The sequence below is a fragment of the Drosophila takahashii genome, chromosome 2R (genome assembly GCF_030179915.1).
Source record: "Drosophila takahashii strain IR98-3 E-12201 chromosome 2R, DtakHiC1v2, whole genome shotgun sequence".
Taxonomy (NCBI): Eukaryota; Metazoa; Arthropoda; class Insecta; order Diptera; family Drosophilidae; genus Drosophila; species Drosophila takahashii.
In genome coordinates this window covers 30,045,112-30,057,537 of record NC_091679.1, presented here as the reverse complement: position 1 = coordinate 30,057,537, position 12,426 = coordinate 30,045,112, and the positions used below count along the sequence as shown (strand labels likewise).

The 12,426-nt window shown below is 45.7% G+C and overlaps 2 protein-coding genes across 5 annotated transcripts in view; both read right to left on the bottom strand.

Annotated features, from left to right (window-relative positions):
* Positions 1-12,426, bottom strand: part of sns (sticks and stones) — a 78,658-nt gene that overhangs the window by 34,351 nt on the left and 31,881 nt on the right. For all 4 annotated transcript variants that reach the window (XM_070212478.1, XM_044395760.2, XM_070212479.1 and 1 more), the window contains 9 exons: positions 10,856-11,029; positions 8,747-8,900; positions 7,950-8,086; positions 5,886-6,053; positions 5,668-5,799; positions 2,227-2,363; positions 1,380-1,533; positions 553-690; positions 63-227 (listed from right to left, as the gene is read on the bottom strand). In XM_070212478.1, the coding sequence (XP_070068579.1) occupies positions 63-227; positions 553-690; positions 1,380-1,533; positions 2,227-2,363; positions 5,668-5,799; positions 5,886-6,053; positions 7,950-8,086; positions 8,747-8,900; positions 10,856-11,029 (1,359 nt within the window). The remainder of the gene's footprint in view (positions 1-62; positions 228-552; positions 691-1,379; positions 1,534-2,226; positions 2,364-5,667; positions 5,800-5,885; positions 6,054-7,949; positions 8,087-8,746; positions 8,901-10,855; positions 11,030-12,426) is intronic.
* On the bottom strand, positions 3,815-5,148 carry LOC108064791 (uncharacterized). The gene has a single exon (XM_017152498.3). It carries the CDS (start codon positions 5,040-5,042, stop codon positions 3,933-3,935), a length of 1,110 nt encoding a protein of 369 aa, XP_017007987.2. The 5' UTR covers positions 5,043-5,148; the 3' UTR covers positions 3,815-3,932.

The window sequence follows — 12,426 nt, the reverse complement described above, 5'->3', positions numbered from 1 at the left end:
TATAGATGCGACTGCCGATTGCAGAGCCCGTCTAATTGAGCAATTAGGAGGGACATACTTACACAGGACATCCAGGCTGACCGCCTCGTGGACGCTGCGCTGGAGAGCTTCGTTGGCGCTCTGGCAGGTGTAGACCTGGCCGTTCATTTCCTGTGTGACGTTCACCCTGAACTCCAGCGTGGAGACTGTGCCGCCCCAGAGACCCGGCTTGGACGTGTTATTAATGCCTGTGGGTCGGGGAATGGAATGCCGGTGGTTCCGGTGGGCGGACAGGGATACAGGATTCGGATTTGGATTGGGCAGGGCAATGGGCAAGGGAATGGGTATTTGGGAATAAGAGCGGAGAAGAAAAGGGCGTAATTTTAGTGACTGGCAAGCGAACCGGATGTTGTCGTGGAAACGCCTCGCACCAACAAAGTGCATTGGTGGCGCCGGCAAGTCCATGGCGAATGGCGAATTGCGATGGGCAAACTTCCAATTGCCAAATCGCTTGGCCAGGCCCAAAGAGCCAAGCAGGCCAAGCCATTCCATACCATACCATACCGTACGTACCTTCGATGGGGATGCCGTCCTTCCACCAGGACAGCTTTGCCGGCGGATTGCTGGAGCTGGAGTCGCAGATGATGGCTGCCTCCATGCCAGGTCGCAGTTCTTCCGGTTCAATGCGTATTTTGACCGTCTCCGGGGCAACTGAAACGGCGAGCACACACACCAATGGATATTAAGAAAGGAGCTGGTAAGTCCCCCGCCCCAAGGATTTAAAGCAACTGCACTTGGCAAAATAATAATATTTCAAATTTAAAATCAAGTCATATGATCAAATTTGTAATTTTTTTTTCTGCAACATATGTACAAAAAATCCTAATTTTGTATTGCTTAAATCAACAAGGAGCATTTATTTGATCGTTTTTTTAAACAGAGCAATATAGAACAATTTATATAGGTTTTTGAAAGATTAAGAATTTATCATTTTTGTATAATGTAGAAATAAGCATTCCTTACTACAATAATAGAATTTTCATTTTACTTTTTGGAAAATAAATAAATTGTAGAAAAAAATTATTTTAAGATTTCTTTTTTTTTTTTTTTAATTTTTTGAAAAAATGTTGAACTATATTTGAACCAGATTTATGAAAGAAACTTTTAAAAAGCGGTGTTTCCAATAATATGATTAAAATTTACTCAGTTTTTTTATTAATCTACATTATTTTATCCTCAAATTTCTGTTTTGCTTTTATCTGTTTGTCTGTCTAATAAACAGAATTATTAAATATTCTAAAATGCTAAGCTTACATTTTCGGCAATTAAAAAAAATGACACTGCTAACTAACAATTTAAGCTTTATCTTTAAGAATTATACATGTCTTAGGAATACTCACAGTGGACGCTGAGCGTGGTGGACTGGAAGAGCGGGATTTCAGTGGCGCTGTTGGAGGCCTCGCAACGGTACTGGGCCTGGTTGTCGGACACGTTGGCCAGAATGGTGATTTCGGCCGACACCGATTTGTCCGCCGCCCGTATGACCGAGTTTATCTGCAGGGGGAGAGAGTACTTATTCTTTTTTTGTTGGCTGGTTGGGAAGGCATCTCCAAAGAGCACAGCTGGCGGATGCATTTTAATTTCGCTGATAAAACGTCGTCTAATCTGAGCGAGCGAGCGAGCTGGCGAGCAAACACGGCACACAGATGAGTCCCCCGAGGGGCGGAGATGGAAACTCTGACACCGCAACAAATGGGAAACGCTAAAACAGGAAGCCGCACCTGAAACTGCAGGTGCTCCTGTCCCGCATAGCAAACACCCAAACACCCAACCACCCACTCAACCATCATTCCGCCGTATAAGTGTGTGGGCTGATGAGCTGCGGTTGTGGGTGACTTTTTCTACTATTTCCCGCCGTATTTACCACCTTTTGTTCAAAGTTCTAACGATAGTTGTGCTCTCGATTATTGGTAGGTGGAAGGTGTGAAAACCGAAATCGTTCTGGCATCAGAAGCGCACGGCTGCAGTGGCTCATTAGCACTTTAAGCCCATAAAGCGGAAGCGGAAATGGTCAACAAAAGCGCCATTATTGTTTTGCGGATGTTTGCTGCCTGTCGTTGATAGTGTGCTCCCCTCTCGCTCGCTCTTTGTTCAGTGTGTATGTGTGTGTGTGTGTGTGAGTTTTCTGCGGAAAATGCAAACAAAGGACGGCAAAAAAAAAAGGAGGAGGGAAATTTGTGCACTCACCCTTTTGTCGTTTTTGTACCATGTTAGCGTCGCCAACGGATTGCCGCCTGATGAAACGCAAAGCAGTTTTTGCACCGAGCCAGCTGGGATAATTTGTCCCTCCATATAGCCAGAAATTAATGGCGGCGCGGGCGGATCTGTGGAGGCAGAAGCAGAGGCATTTGGTAAAAGCACACACAAAACGCGGGATAAGAAAAACGTTTCGTTCCGTTCCGAAAAAAAGACAAACAAAAGAGCGCCGCCAAGCAGGGGAAATGGGCCAGCGAATTGTGGCCCCAAAAACTTAGCCACGAGCCAGCAAATTATGGCCTACAACAATAACAGCAAGGGGCTTCGGAGACAGGACCAGGACCAGTACCAGTAAAAGTGCCAGGACTAGGACCAGGACCAACCGCTGTGTCCTTCGTGAGAGCTGCCAAGAGCGGCCGAACAATAAAAATTAAAATTATTTAATTTGCCGCGCATAAAGTAAAAATATCCGCAGGGCGTCCGCATCCTCAAGGCATGACCATGCACATACCATCGCCTCGTCCTTGATTGGTGGGCGGGCTGGTTTGGAATGGGGTGGGTGGCTCATTACCTTGGGGGTCTGTTAGTCATTTTCAGTGCTCATGGTATGGGTAATAAATGTAAATCTCTCGCCGCCCCTCTGCTCTTTCTCTGTGATGTTGGTCAGAAAAATTAATTAGCGCTGCAGGAGAGCGCTCACAAAGGACATCCAGACCAGCAGAGGGCCGAAGGGGGAAGTGACGGTGGAGGGGGGTGGAGAGCCACGAGTGTGCCTGAACTGGATGAACCGAAACTAGAAATCGCAATTATTAATAAGCCCCAACATCGACTGCCAGCCAAACTAACCCGAGCCAACCCCAATTCAACCTGTTATCGAGTGACTTTGCCTGTCAGTCCCTTCATCCTCCCCAGAAATGTGAAATCCTAGTATCCTGGTGGATATCTCATCCCACGACAGCCGTTTTTTTCCTGCGTGTTTTTTGTCACTGCCTTCGCTTATAATTGAGTCAAATGAAGAGTGACACCGAACATCGGATAATGGAGTTTACGGCACTTGCAGTTGTCGCCAGGCGGAGAAGTGTCACTCTGCGGCGGCAAAAGGGGAATGGGGCGGTGTCAAGATCCTGAATGCGTACATCCAATTGGTCCCTTACAGGGGTCACCAAAGCAGTGTGGGCATAGGAAATAAGGCATGGACGTCGCTAACTTTTCAAGCCATCAGAAAAAGTTTTGTTTTTAAATCGAATTCTAGAATAGCTATTGATTGCTATGGAGAAAATAAATTTGATTTGGTTTCGGGTAAATTCTACCTTATATCATATCAAACATATCTAATAGATATTTCATCGTATAAATTAATTAATTAAAATTATAAAAAATCAGTTTTGAAATATCGAATTTAGTATTTTTTTAAACAGATAATGCAAAATAAGATATGTATAACATCAAAAGGATATGAATAACTCGATTTAAAAAAATATTACATTGACCTGCAGATATTCGCTTGTGCATAACGATATCGATCTTATTTCACAATTATTTTGAGTTCTTCATTAACCATTAAAATAAAGATTGCATGTTAAATACACCTACTATAAAGTTATTTCTCTTTGAAAAATATTATAAACCGACTATGATTTATACACAAAGAAGGGATTCGTTACACAGGAAAACAATTTTTGGAGACCAACTGCAGTCTACAGTAATCCGCAGCTGGTGAACAGCAGGCCCCGGCTGAGCTTTCCGTTCTTGGTGCCGTAGCTCTGGATGCACTCGCATATCTTGCTGCCCTTCACAATCCGGCCGAATCCCACGCGGGATCCATTGACGACGGTAAGCGGCTTGAACGAGATGGCAAAGGACAGGTGCTCGGTGAAGCCTTTGACATAAGCCTTGCTGAAGGATAATACGTAGCTGGATGCGCCGTGGTCAATCACCTTGGCGTCGTATTCCAGCGGTTTGTGCAGCAGCGAGTCCGCCGCCAGCATCAAATCCGTTTCCAGCCAGAGATTCGGGAAGAGTCGCTTGACCACGAACTTGGTGTGCTGATTGCACATGCAGGACTTGATCAGCTGCAGGACGACCAGCGGAGCTGCCTCCGTGTACAGCTGGATCACGATCCTGCCCAGCGGCCGGGCGTCCTTGAGATAGATGTCAAAGTAGATGCGCGGCCGGAAGAGGCGACGCAGCTCGGCGTCCGATTCGGGCAGCGGAATGTTGAAGGCCTCGTACTTGGCCATCGCCTGGGGCGGAAGCTCCAGTGGGGCCGCAGCAGGCGCATTCCTGCCCTCCAGTAACCGCTTGTCCGACAGACCGGAGTCCACCTCGCTCTTCACCTCCATGATGCGGCGGCCGAACTCGCTATTGTCCCGCTCCAGCTGCTCCAGACTGAGCAGGGCCAGCGGAATGCTGGAGACGGCGTGCACCACCTCGTAGCGGAACGGATTGATGGCCCCGTGGGTGCGCATGGTACGCGAAATCTCCACCAGCAGCTGGATGTTGGCCTTGGTGCGCTTCATGAACACCTGCGCCTCGTCGCGCAGATTGTTCACTCCGGTGATGCGGGCCGCCTGGAAGTTCGGCGCCTCTGCGTCCACCGAGCTTATCGCCTCCTTGACGCGCTCCCTGTGCTGGCGCCACATCTTCATGCGATTGACCATCAGCATGCCGCCCAGGATCTTCTTCGGCTTGGCCTTGGCCGCCTTCTTGCGCTCCTTCACCTGCAGCTGAGCGGTGAGCCGCTCCTCCTCCGTGAGGCGGGCCAATTCGCGCTGCGACGCCGATATGCAGATGGGAAACTCAGACATGGCGAAACTAATATAGGGTAAACTAATATACTCAAATAAAACCAGCAGCTAAATCGAGAATTTTTTACTTGTATCTATCAACCGAAATGTTAAGAAACTAAAACTGAAACAAGAGCCAAAGACAGACTCAACCTTTGACATAAAGAGAACTTTGTTTCTAGATTGAAAACATGGGTGGAGGCAATAATGCGGCACCATAATTTATAAGTCAGCATAAATAGGTATAAAACTTTAATGGGCTTACTTGATAAATTTCTTTTAATTACTAAGTCGTGAGAATTTTCAAATAAATATTTTTACTACTTATTTAAATTACAGAATGTTAAATAAAATCAATAAATATAAATATACTTGAGAAGCTGGAAAAATATTTATTTAAAAAATTGTAAGACTCTCAAAACAAATATTTGTTTTATCTTTTAAAAGTTTTCAATTTATAACTTTTATTTAATATTAATAACGCATTCGTGTGTAAAATAAATCAAAATAAAAATCCTTCTTAAGAATAGGAACCTGTAAGTGGATTATTTCTGGACCATAAAACCTTATTTCCCCTGCTTGGCGGATTTTTTCATTTTGTTACTGCTAAAAGGACATCATATTCACTGGCTTGGGGCATACTTACACAGCACATTGATCGTGTGGGTGGAGACGACATTCTCGGTCAGCTGCATGTTGAGTCCGTGACAGATGACGACCAGTGAGCGCTTGTTGGGCTCCACGGTGGCGGTGATGTTCGAGGTGGTCGTCCAGCCGCCTGCGATGACGGACAGGGAGACAGAGATGGAAATGGATTAGTCGGGGGATTATGTCACACAGGCGTTCGCCGCCCGGCGCACTTACCCTCGGGACTGACAATCGTCTTTGAGGTGGCGTTGCGCACCTGCCGTCCGCCCACCATCCACTTGATCTCGGCGGGCGGATTCGATGGTGCGGTGTTGCATGTCAGCGGCACAATATCGCCGACGCGCGCCTCCGTGGGTCCCATTACGGTGACGTGGGTGGGTGCGACTGGGGAGAGAGAAGGATTCCAGTTAACCAGTTACCGGGGGACGCATAATGAAGGGCGCATTAATATGTAATAGGTTTGCGGCGGGCCCACTTGCGGCATGCTAGAGGCAGGCGCACACGAGTATCTCATATTCGCCAGTTTGCAAGCGAATGCCCCTGGTTTCCCTGGTTTCCCTGTTTCCCGGTATCCCTTTTCCCTGCTTCCCTAATAGCCTCGGGGAGGAATGTCGGCTCCTGATGCCGCCTCCATGCAAATGATGACTGAGTGACTGACAGTCCGTCCGTCTGCGGAGCTATTACCTAATGCCATCGAAGCGGAGCAGCAGTAGCAGCTGCAGCTGCCGCTGCCTTGATGGATAAGTGCATACATTACGCATACGCAGAGTTGTCTTGGGCTTTGGCTTTTGGATAGCGAATGGGGAATGAGGCAAGGGGCATGGGTTTGGCAATGGCGCGCAGGGAATACGAATACGAAACTTTCGACTCGATATGTTTCGCATATAAATAAACATTATGAATTCTTAACTTCTCGCATCTTTCGTCGGTCCGTCTTGGCCATACATCTTCATTCCGGGCACACACACCACACACTCGTGTGTAGGGGGAGGGGCTAAAAGAATGCTGATGCTGAATGTATTCCTGCTACGTCTTCAGTTTTGTTGTTCCACATTCGTTATACATAAATAATGCGTGTGCTAAGAGCCCGGGCCGCCAGCTGAGGCCACATCTGCTATCTAACCGATACACAGGAGAAAACTATTCCACCATAAAGGTAATCAATGGGAAAGCAAGAAAATTCTATGCATATCTGGAAACTTATGTCCTATGATTTTTCAAAAATTTTAATAACTCTTTAGAAATTCAAAAATAAATTTATAGATTATTATAATTATTTAATTTGACTATTAAAGTCTAAAATTTTCCCACTGACCACATCATTTTTTTCACTGCAGTGTTAGTGTGCGACTGTTCGTATATTCGCTCGTGCTGGCCACTCAATGTGGCATACTTATTGGGGCAAGATGGGGCCGAGTGGGCAGGCCTGACCTGTATGGCGCTTTGATTGGTATGCGCATAAACTGAAAGCTGCCAGCTAAACGAGTTTTTGCCTTTCGTAAGGGCGGAGTAACACACTCCGCGCACTTAAAGGCCGCTTCAGGTAAAAGATGCCAATTTCAGCGGACTGCCGAGCACTTGAAATTTAAATATCGCGCATACGCCGTGTTGAGCGGCCGCCTCATCCATTTGCATGTGAGACACATGAGCTGGGTAAGTAGCGGGGTAAGGGGTAAGGATGTGGCATGCAAATGTTTGCTGGTCTCCGTCCGTCCGTCCAAGTGTCGCTAACGACTTTGGCACCGCGTCGTTCCGCCCGTCAGCTTTGTGTGCCTGATTGCAATTGTTGTAACTCTAACAAGCTGCAACGGCTGGGTTCAGAGGTCGGTGGTTGGGGCTGTGCGCTATTTGGCACTTGAAAAGAATTTGCATTGCTTGATTTGACAAAGCCAAGTGGGACGGAGGCTGGAGAGGCTTTCAAAGTGCAAACTTAAGCTTAATTGCAAAAGAAAGCAACAGCCAGCCGAGCCGAGCGAGTTGCCAGGCTTATTTCAGGGGGGAAAATCCATCCCCCATCCTCCAACATCTGTGTGTGAGTCGCCTGCCAAGTGCTGCTGGCTCTGTGGAATTTGGAAGATGTCGCAGCCAAGCCAGGCTGTTGACACAATCCGTTCCCCACATCGCAGAGTGCCTGCTCTCTCTCCTGCCGATTCCCTATCCCGCATCTAGACACACATTAAATCTGATATGCTACTCAGCCCGGGATGCATATATAAATATGAAGAACGCGCAATTAGATGGCACAAATTGGATGCGGAGCGCCATTGGATCTCGACTTACACAGCACAGCCAGCTCCACTTCCGCCTTCAGCGGATTCTGAGACATCACGTTGCTCGCCTCGCAGCGGAATCGCGCCCTGTTGTCGCCCGCCTCGGCGGTAAAGGTATAGATGTTCTCGGACAATCGGCCAGAGGTCCTGTGCGTAAAGGAAACACATTCGATAAGGAAAAGATCAATATTTGTAGCACCTTAAAGTTAAATGAATATTAAATCTGCCTTAAAATGACAAAATATGTTTTTATGTTCATTTATGAAAACAAAATATTTCGGAACTAATGAATATTTTCTTTCGTTCAGATTAAATGTCAGTTCGCGGTTAGTTATTTTAGTATATATAGAAAAAACACAAAAATTATTCATTTGACCACGGATTAGGTGATAATTCTAAATAGGATTAGGTGTGGTTACATAAAATACATTAGATAAAAATCCCCTTAATTAAGCATATTATTATTCGAATAATTTATATTTAAATAATTACAAAATATATATCTTAAAATGACAAAATATATGATTTAAAATTTATTATAATAGCTTTTTATGTTAATTTATGAAAGCAAAATATTTCGGAATTAATGAATATTTTCTTTCGTTCAGATTAAATGTCAGTTCGCGGTTAGTTAATTTAGTATATATAAAAAAAACAAAAATTATTAATTTGACCAAGGATTAGGTGATAATTCTATACACGATTAGGTGTGGTTACGTAAAATCCATTAGATAAAAATCCCTCTAATTAAGCACATTATTATTTTTTGAATATTTAATATTTTAATAATTAGAACTTATGGCTTACCTGTAGGCCATGCGTATCTGGGATCCGTTCTTGTACCAGATGAGCTGGGCAGGCGGATTGCCGCCGCGACTCCGGCACATGAGCTCCACCGTCTGGCCGCGGCGCAGAGTTTCGCCCGGCGAATAGCCCTCGATATATGGCGGTCCCGGGGGATCTGTGGGATTAGAACAGAGAGCGGTTTGGTACAAAAAACTCCACTGAATGCCGGCAGTTTGCAGTGTTCACAGTTCGCATATTTAATTGCAACTGCTGTCCGCAAATAAATTCAATTTACACTAAAGTAAAGTGCGGGGAGAGCGCATATGTGTGCGCATGCAGTTGAAATTCGTACAGTTTTTAATTGAAGTGTTTGCATGCAAATCGTTTATGCGGTCATATGCATTATTTTCCGATTTCTCCTCTTTTTTTGAGCCCCATTTCGGGGCGTCGGTAATTTCACATGTTGTGGGCGTCGCACTGGGCGATTAATAATAGTGTAAAATACCGCAGAGCAGTGGAAAAGCCAGTGACAGTGCGTGTTAAATACATTTGGAAATTATCAGCGGATGCTATATAATTGCTAACAACTAGAAAGGGGCGAAGCAGTGGCCGCCTATCGCTTTTCCAGGGGGAAAACTTTGGAAAAACATTTACTCTTATCCGCCTGCTGCACGGGCGTGTAATATATTTTCTTTATCACAATTTGACAAGCGGTCAACCGTATTGAATCAACAGCAGCAATCAGGTGAGGCATAAAAGCTGCCAAGCACACACACTTTACATATTTATACACACGTTGCACACACGAGGCGCACACACGCACTTCCCTCGCAGGCATGCAACGGAAAATTAAATTAAAATCACTTGAAATATTGTACGACCAGGTCCGAGATGAGGCAGTGAGGAAGCAATAATGGCGCCATAATTAAGCCCCCACAGGAAGGCCAAATGAAAGGGGATATATAGCTAGCACCCCTTGCCATTTTCAGCCTGCAGATAGCGCAACTCGATTTTTCGCCATTTTTTTCCTACTTTTTTGCCAATTACATCGCGACGAGCACTGGAAATGGCCAACGAACTGCGGCAGTTGGGGCCACCATTTGCCAGCTGCCTATGCATAAATAACAAACATAATTAATTTGAATGTGCGTGTGCAGGTGGAGCCATCGCCATCGCTATAGCCATATCCAGTTTCCCAGAGCTATAGGCAGGTGCCCGAGGCAACCACTGGCACCACCAGTGGACCCGTGCCACCATGGCCACCACTGCCAATGGCAACAATCAATAAGAGGACTTTTGGCATTCGTAATGGCTCGCGCTACCGTGCAGCATCGCAATTCGCATTCCCATTCCCAGTCCCACAGCCATTCACATTCACATTGGCAGTGGCAGCTGTGCGGCACATTAGAATTTAAAAACTAATTAATACGCGCCCGAATCGCGCAATTAGCGGCCGTGGTGGCAAATGGCATCCGCATCGGGCCAGGCCGATGGAGAGTGCTGCAAAAAATTCATTGCCTGCACTGGAGAAAATAATTGCCCACTAAAGGTTTGATTTATGGAAGTTATTTAAAGGAAATTATATTAATGTTAATTTAAACGCTACCCCGCTCTATTGCTTAATGCTCTCTTTTTTCATATATGCGAATAAAACCAAAAATTTACCATGCTCATATCAATTTGATCCCGGTGTGTTTTTTTTTTGTGTGTTTGTATAAGCTAATTAAAATATTTAGAAATTCCAAATAGAAATATAATAGTTAACTAACTTTTAGAAATTTCGGAAATATTTTCAATTAGAAAAACCATTAAAGCATTGATTTGATTTGAGGTGAATTTGCCTAACTGACAAAAGCAGCTACCCCAAGAGGAATGGTATTGATCGGACAGTTAGCCATAATATATAATTTTTCCAGTGCATCAAATGTAGCAGGCTGTTCCTCTTTGAAGACCTCCTACCCCCCACAGTTACTCATACATTCACCCCAGCACGCACGTTCAATTGTATAGCAAATTGAGCCGGCTAATGAGGTCACCCACACGACCTCTCCGATTCTTGGATCCTCGGGGTCGCTTTCGTAGCACCCCCGAAAAACAGATGGTCGGTGGAAAGGCTGAGAAGCTACTCACACAACACGGACAGTTGAACGGTGGCCCGCATGGGCATGTCCGGGGACAGGGCCTTGTGCTTCGCCTGGCACGTGTACTCCGTGTAGTCGTCGTCGGGTCCGGGCTTCAGTTTGAGAACCGAGGTGGTGGTGTAGCGCTTGGCCGTTGACTCCTCCACGTTGTCCTCGCGTTTTTCTGCAAGCAAACCAAGGATATCCGTTAATTAACAGGTGTTTGCATTGACTTGAAAATGAATTTAGCAGCGGATGTTAAGGCTGTGTATAAAATTTGATTATACCAATTTATATTTTAGTTTGGAAAAAATAAAAAAATCGTTGGTTGTAAATTGCCAGCGTATATTTTTAAGTGATAACCCAGACCGCAAAATAAATATTTCCATTCGGAATACCGCCTCTCAATCGATTTAAATTTACTGCATTTGGCAGGAAAGTGCCAAAGTTTAGTGCCTTGAGAAATAAGTATTTCTCAACTCCCATCAATCCCACACCAGCAAGAGCATTTTGTGACATCATTTTCAGTTATAAATTTTCAACGAGCCTCATCTGCGCCGAAAAGTGTGGCCTAAAAAATGTGCCCCGACCCACCCAACTATCGAGGGGGCGCAAAGGGGCCGAAACCACCATTTTACTCGGGGGTAATCACCAAGATGGCCGCCAGCCCACATTAACCGCCATTTACGCGTCCCCGCTACTCACACACACACACACACACACACGCCCCCTTGACAGCTTGCAAATGATACAAAACCCAGACCAAAACTGGCCATTCTCGTAAACCCTGGACCCTGGACCGGGGGATGTATGGCTACGGGGGTCCGGCCAAAGTCCCTGCCGCAACATATTGCGTCATAAACATAATTCATCATGCAGCTTCCTTCCGCTGTCCACATTTCCTTGCGGATTTTCCTACATTTTAACGCCGCTTTGCGAATTTTCTTCCCTCTTCCTGGCCTGTGTTGTTTTCGCTGTTTTGTTTTTTGTTTGTTGTTTTTCCGTTTTTTATATGTTTACCCGAAAAATTTCCATCATCATCGTCGCTGTCGCCGTGCGTTTCACATTTTAAGCATTTTTAACGCGCCAGTTGTGCTAAAATGATTTCGTTACTGCCCAAACGGCGGGAAAGGAGCGGAAAATCCGCCACCCGGAAAAAGGGGCAACAGCCACCCACATGTACGGTTTGTAGGGGCCATAATCATTATGAAAATTAAAAGTCGTGAAGGCGGCTAAGCGCCGTGTGATGGGATCGGGCGCCCCATCCGCTTAGCCCATTTACCCATTGACATTTGCATTTTTCCATATTTTCCAGCAGCTCTGTTTTCCAATTTGCTGACTGCCCAGCAGCGGCTAAATGACGAGGCACAAACACGGGACAGAGGGAGCAGGACGAAGGACCCAGGACTCTGGACAGCAAAACACAACAGAGGGCAGGACAGGATAGCGAACCACACACAGCAGATAAGGGCCGAACATCGACAGTCGGCGCTTTGTTGGAGTATAAAATTATTATTTAAGCACCGTCATCAGGCCGAAAGTCGACGTCCATTTCCCTGCCGCTCCCGCATCCTGTCAGGA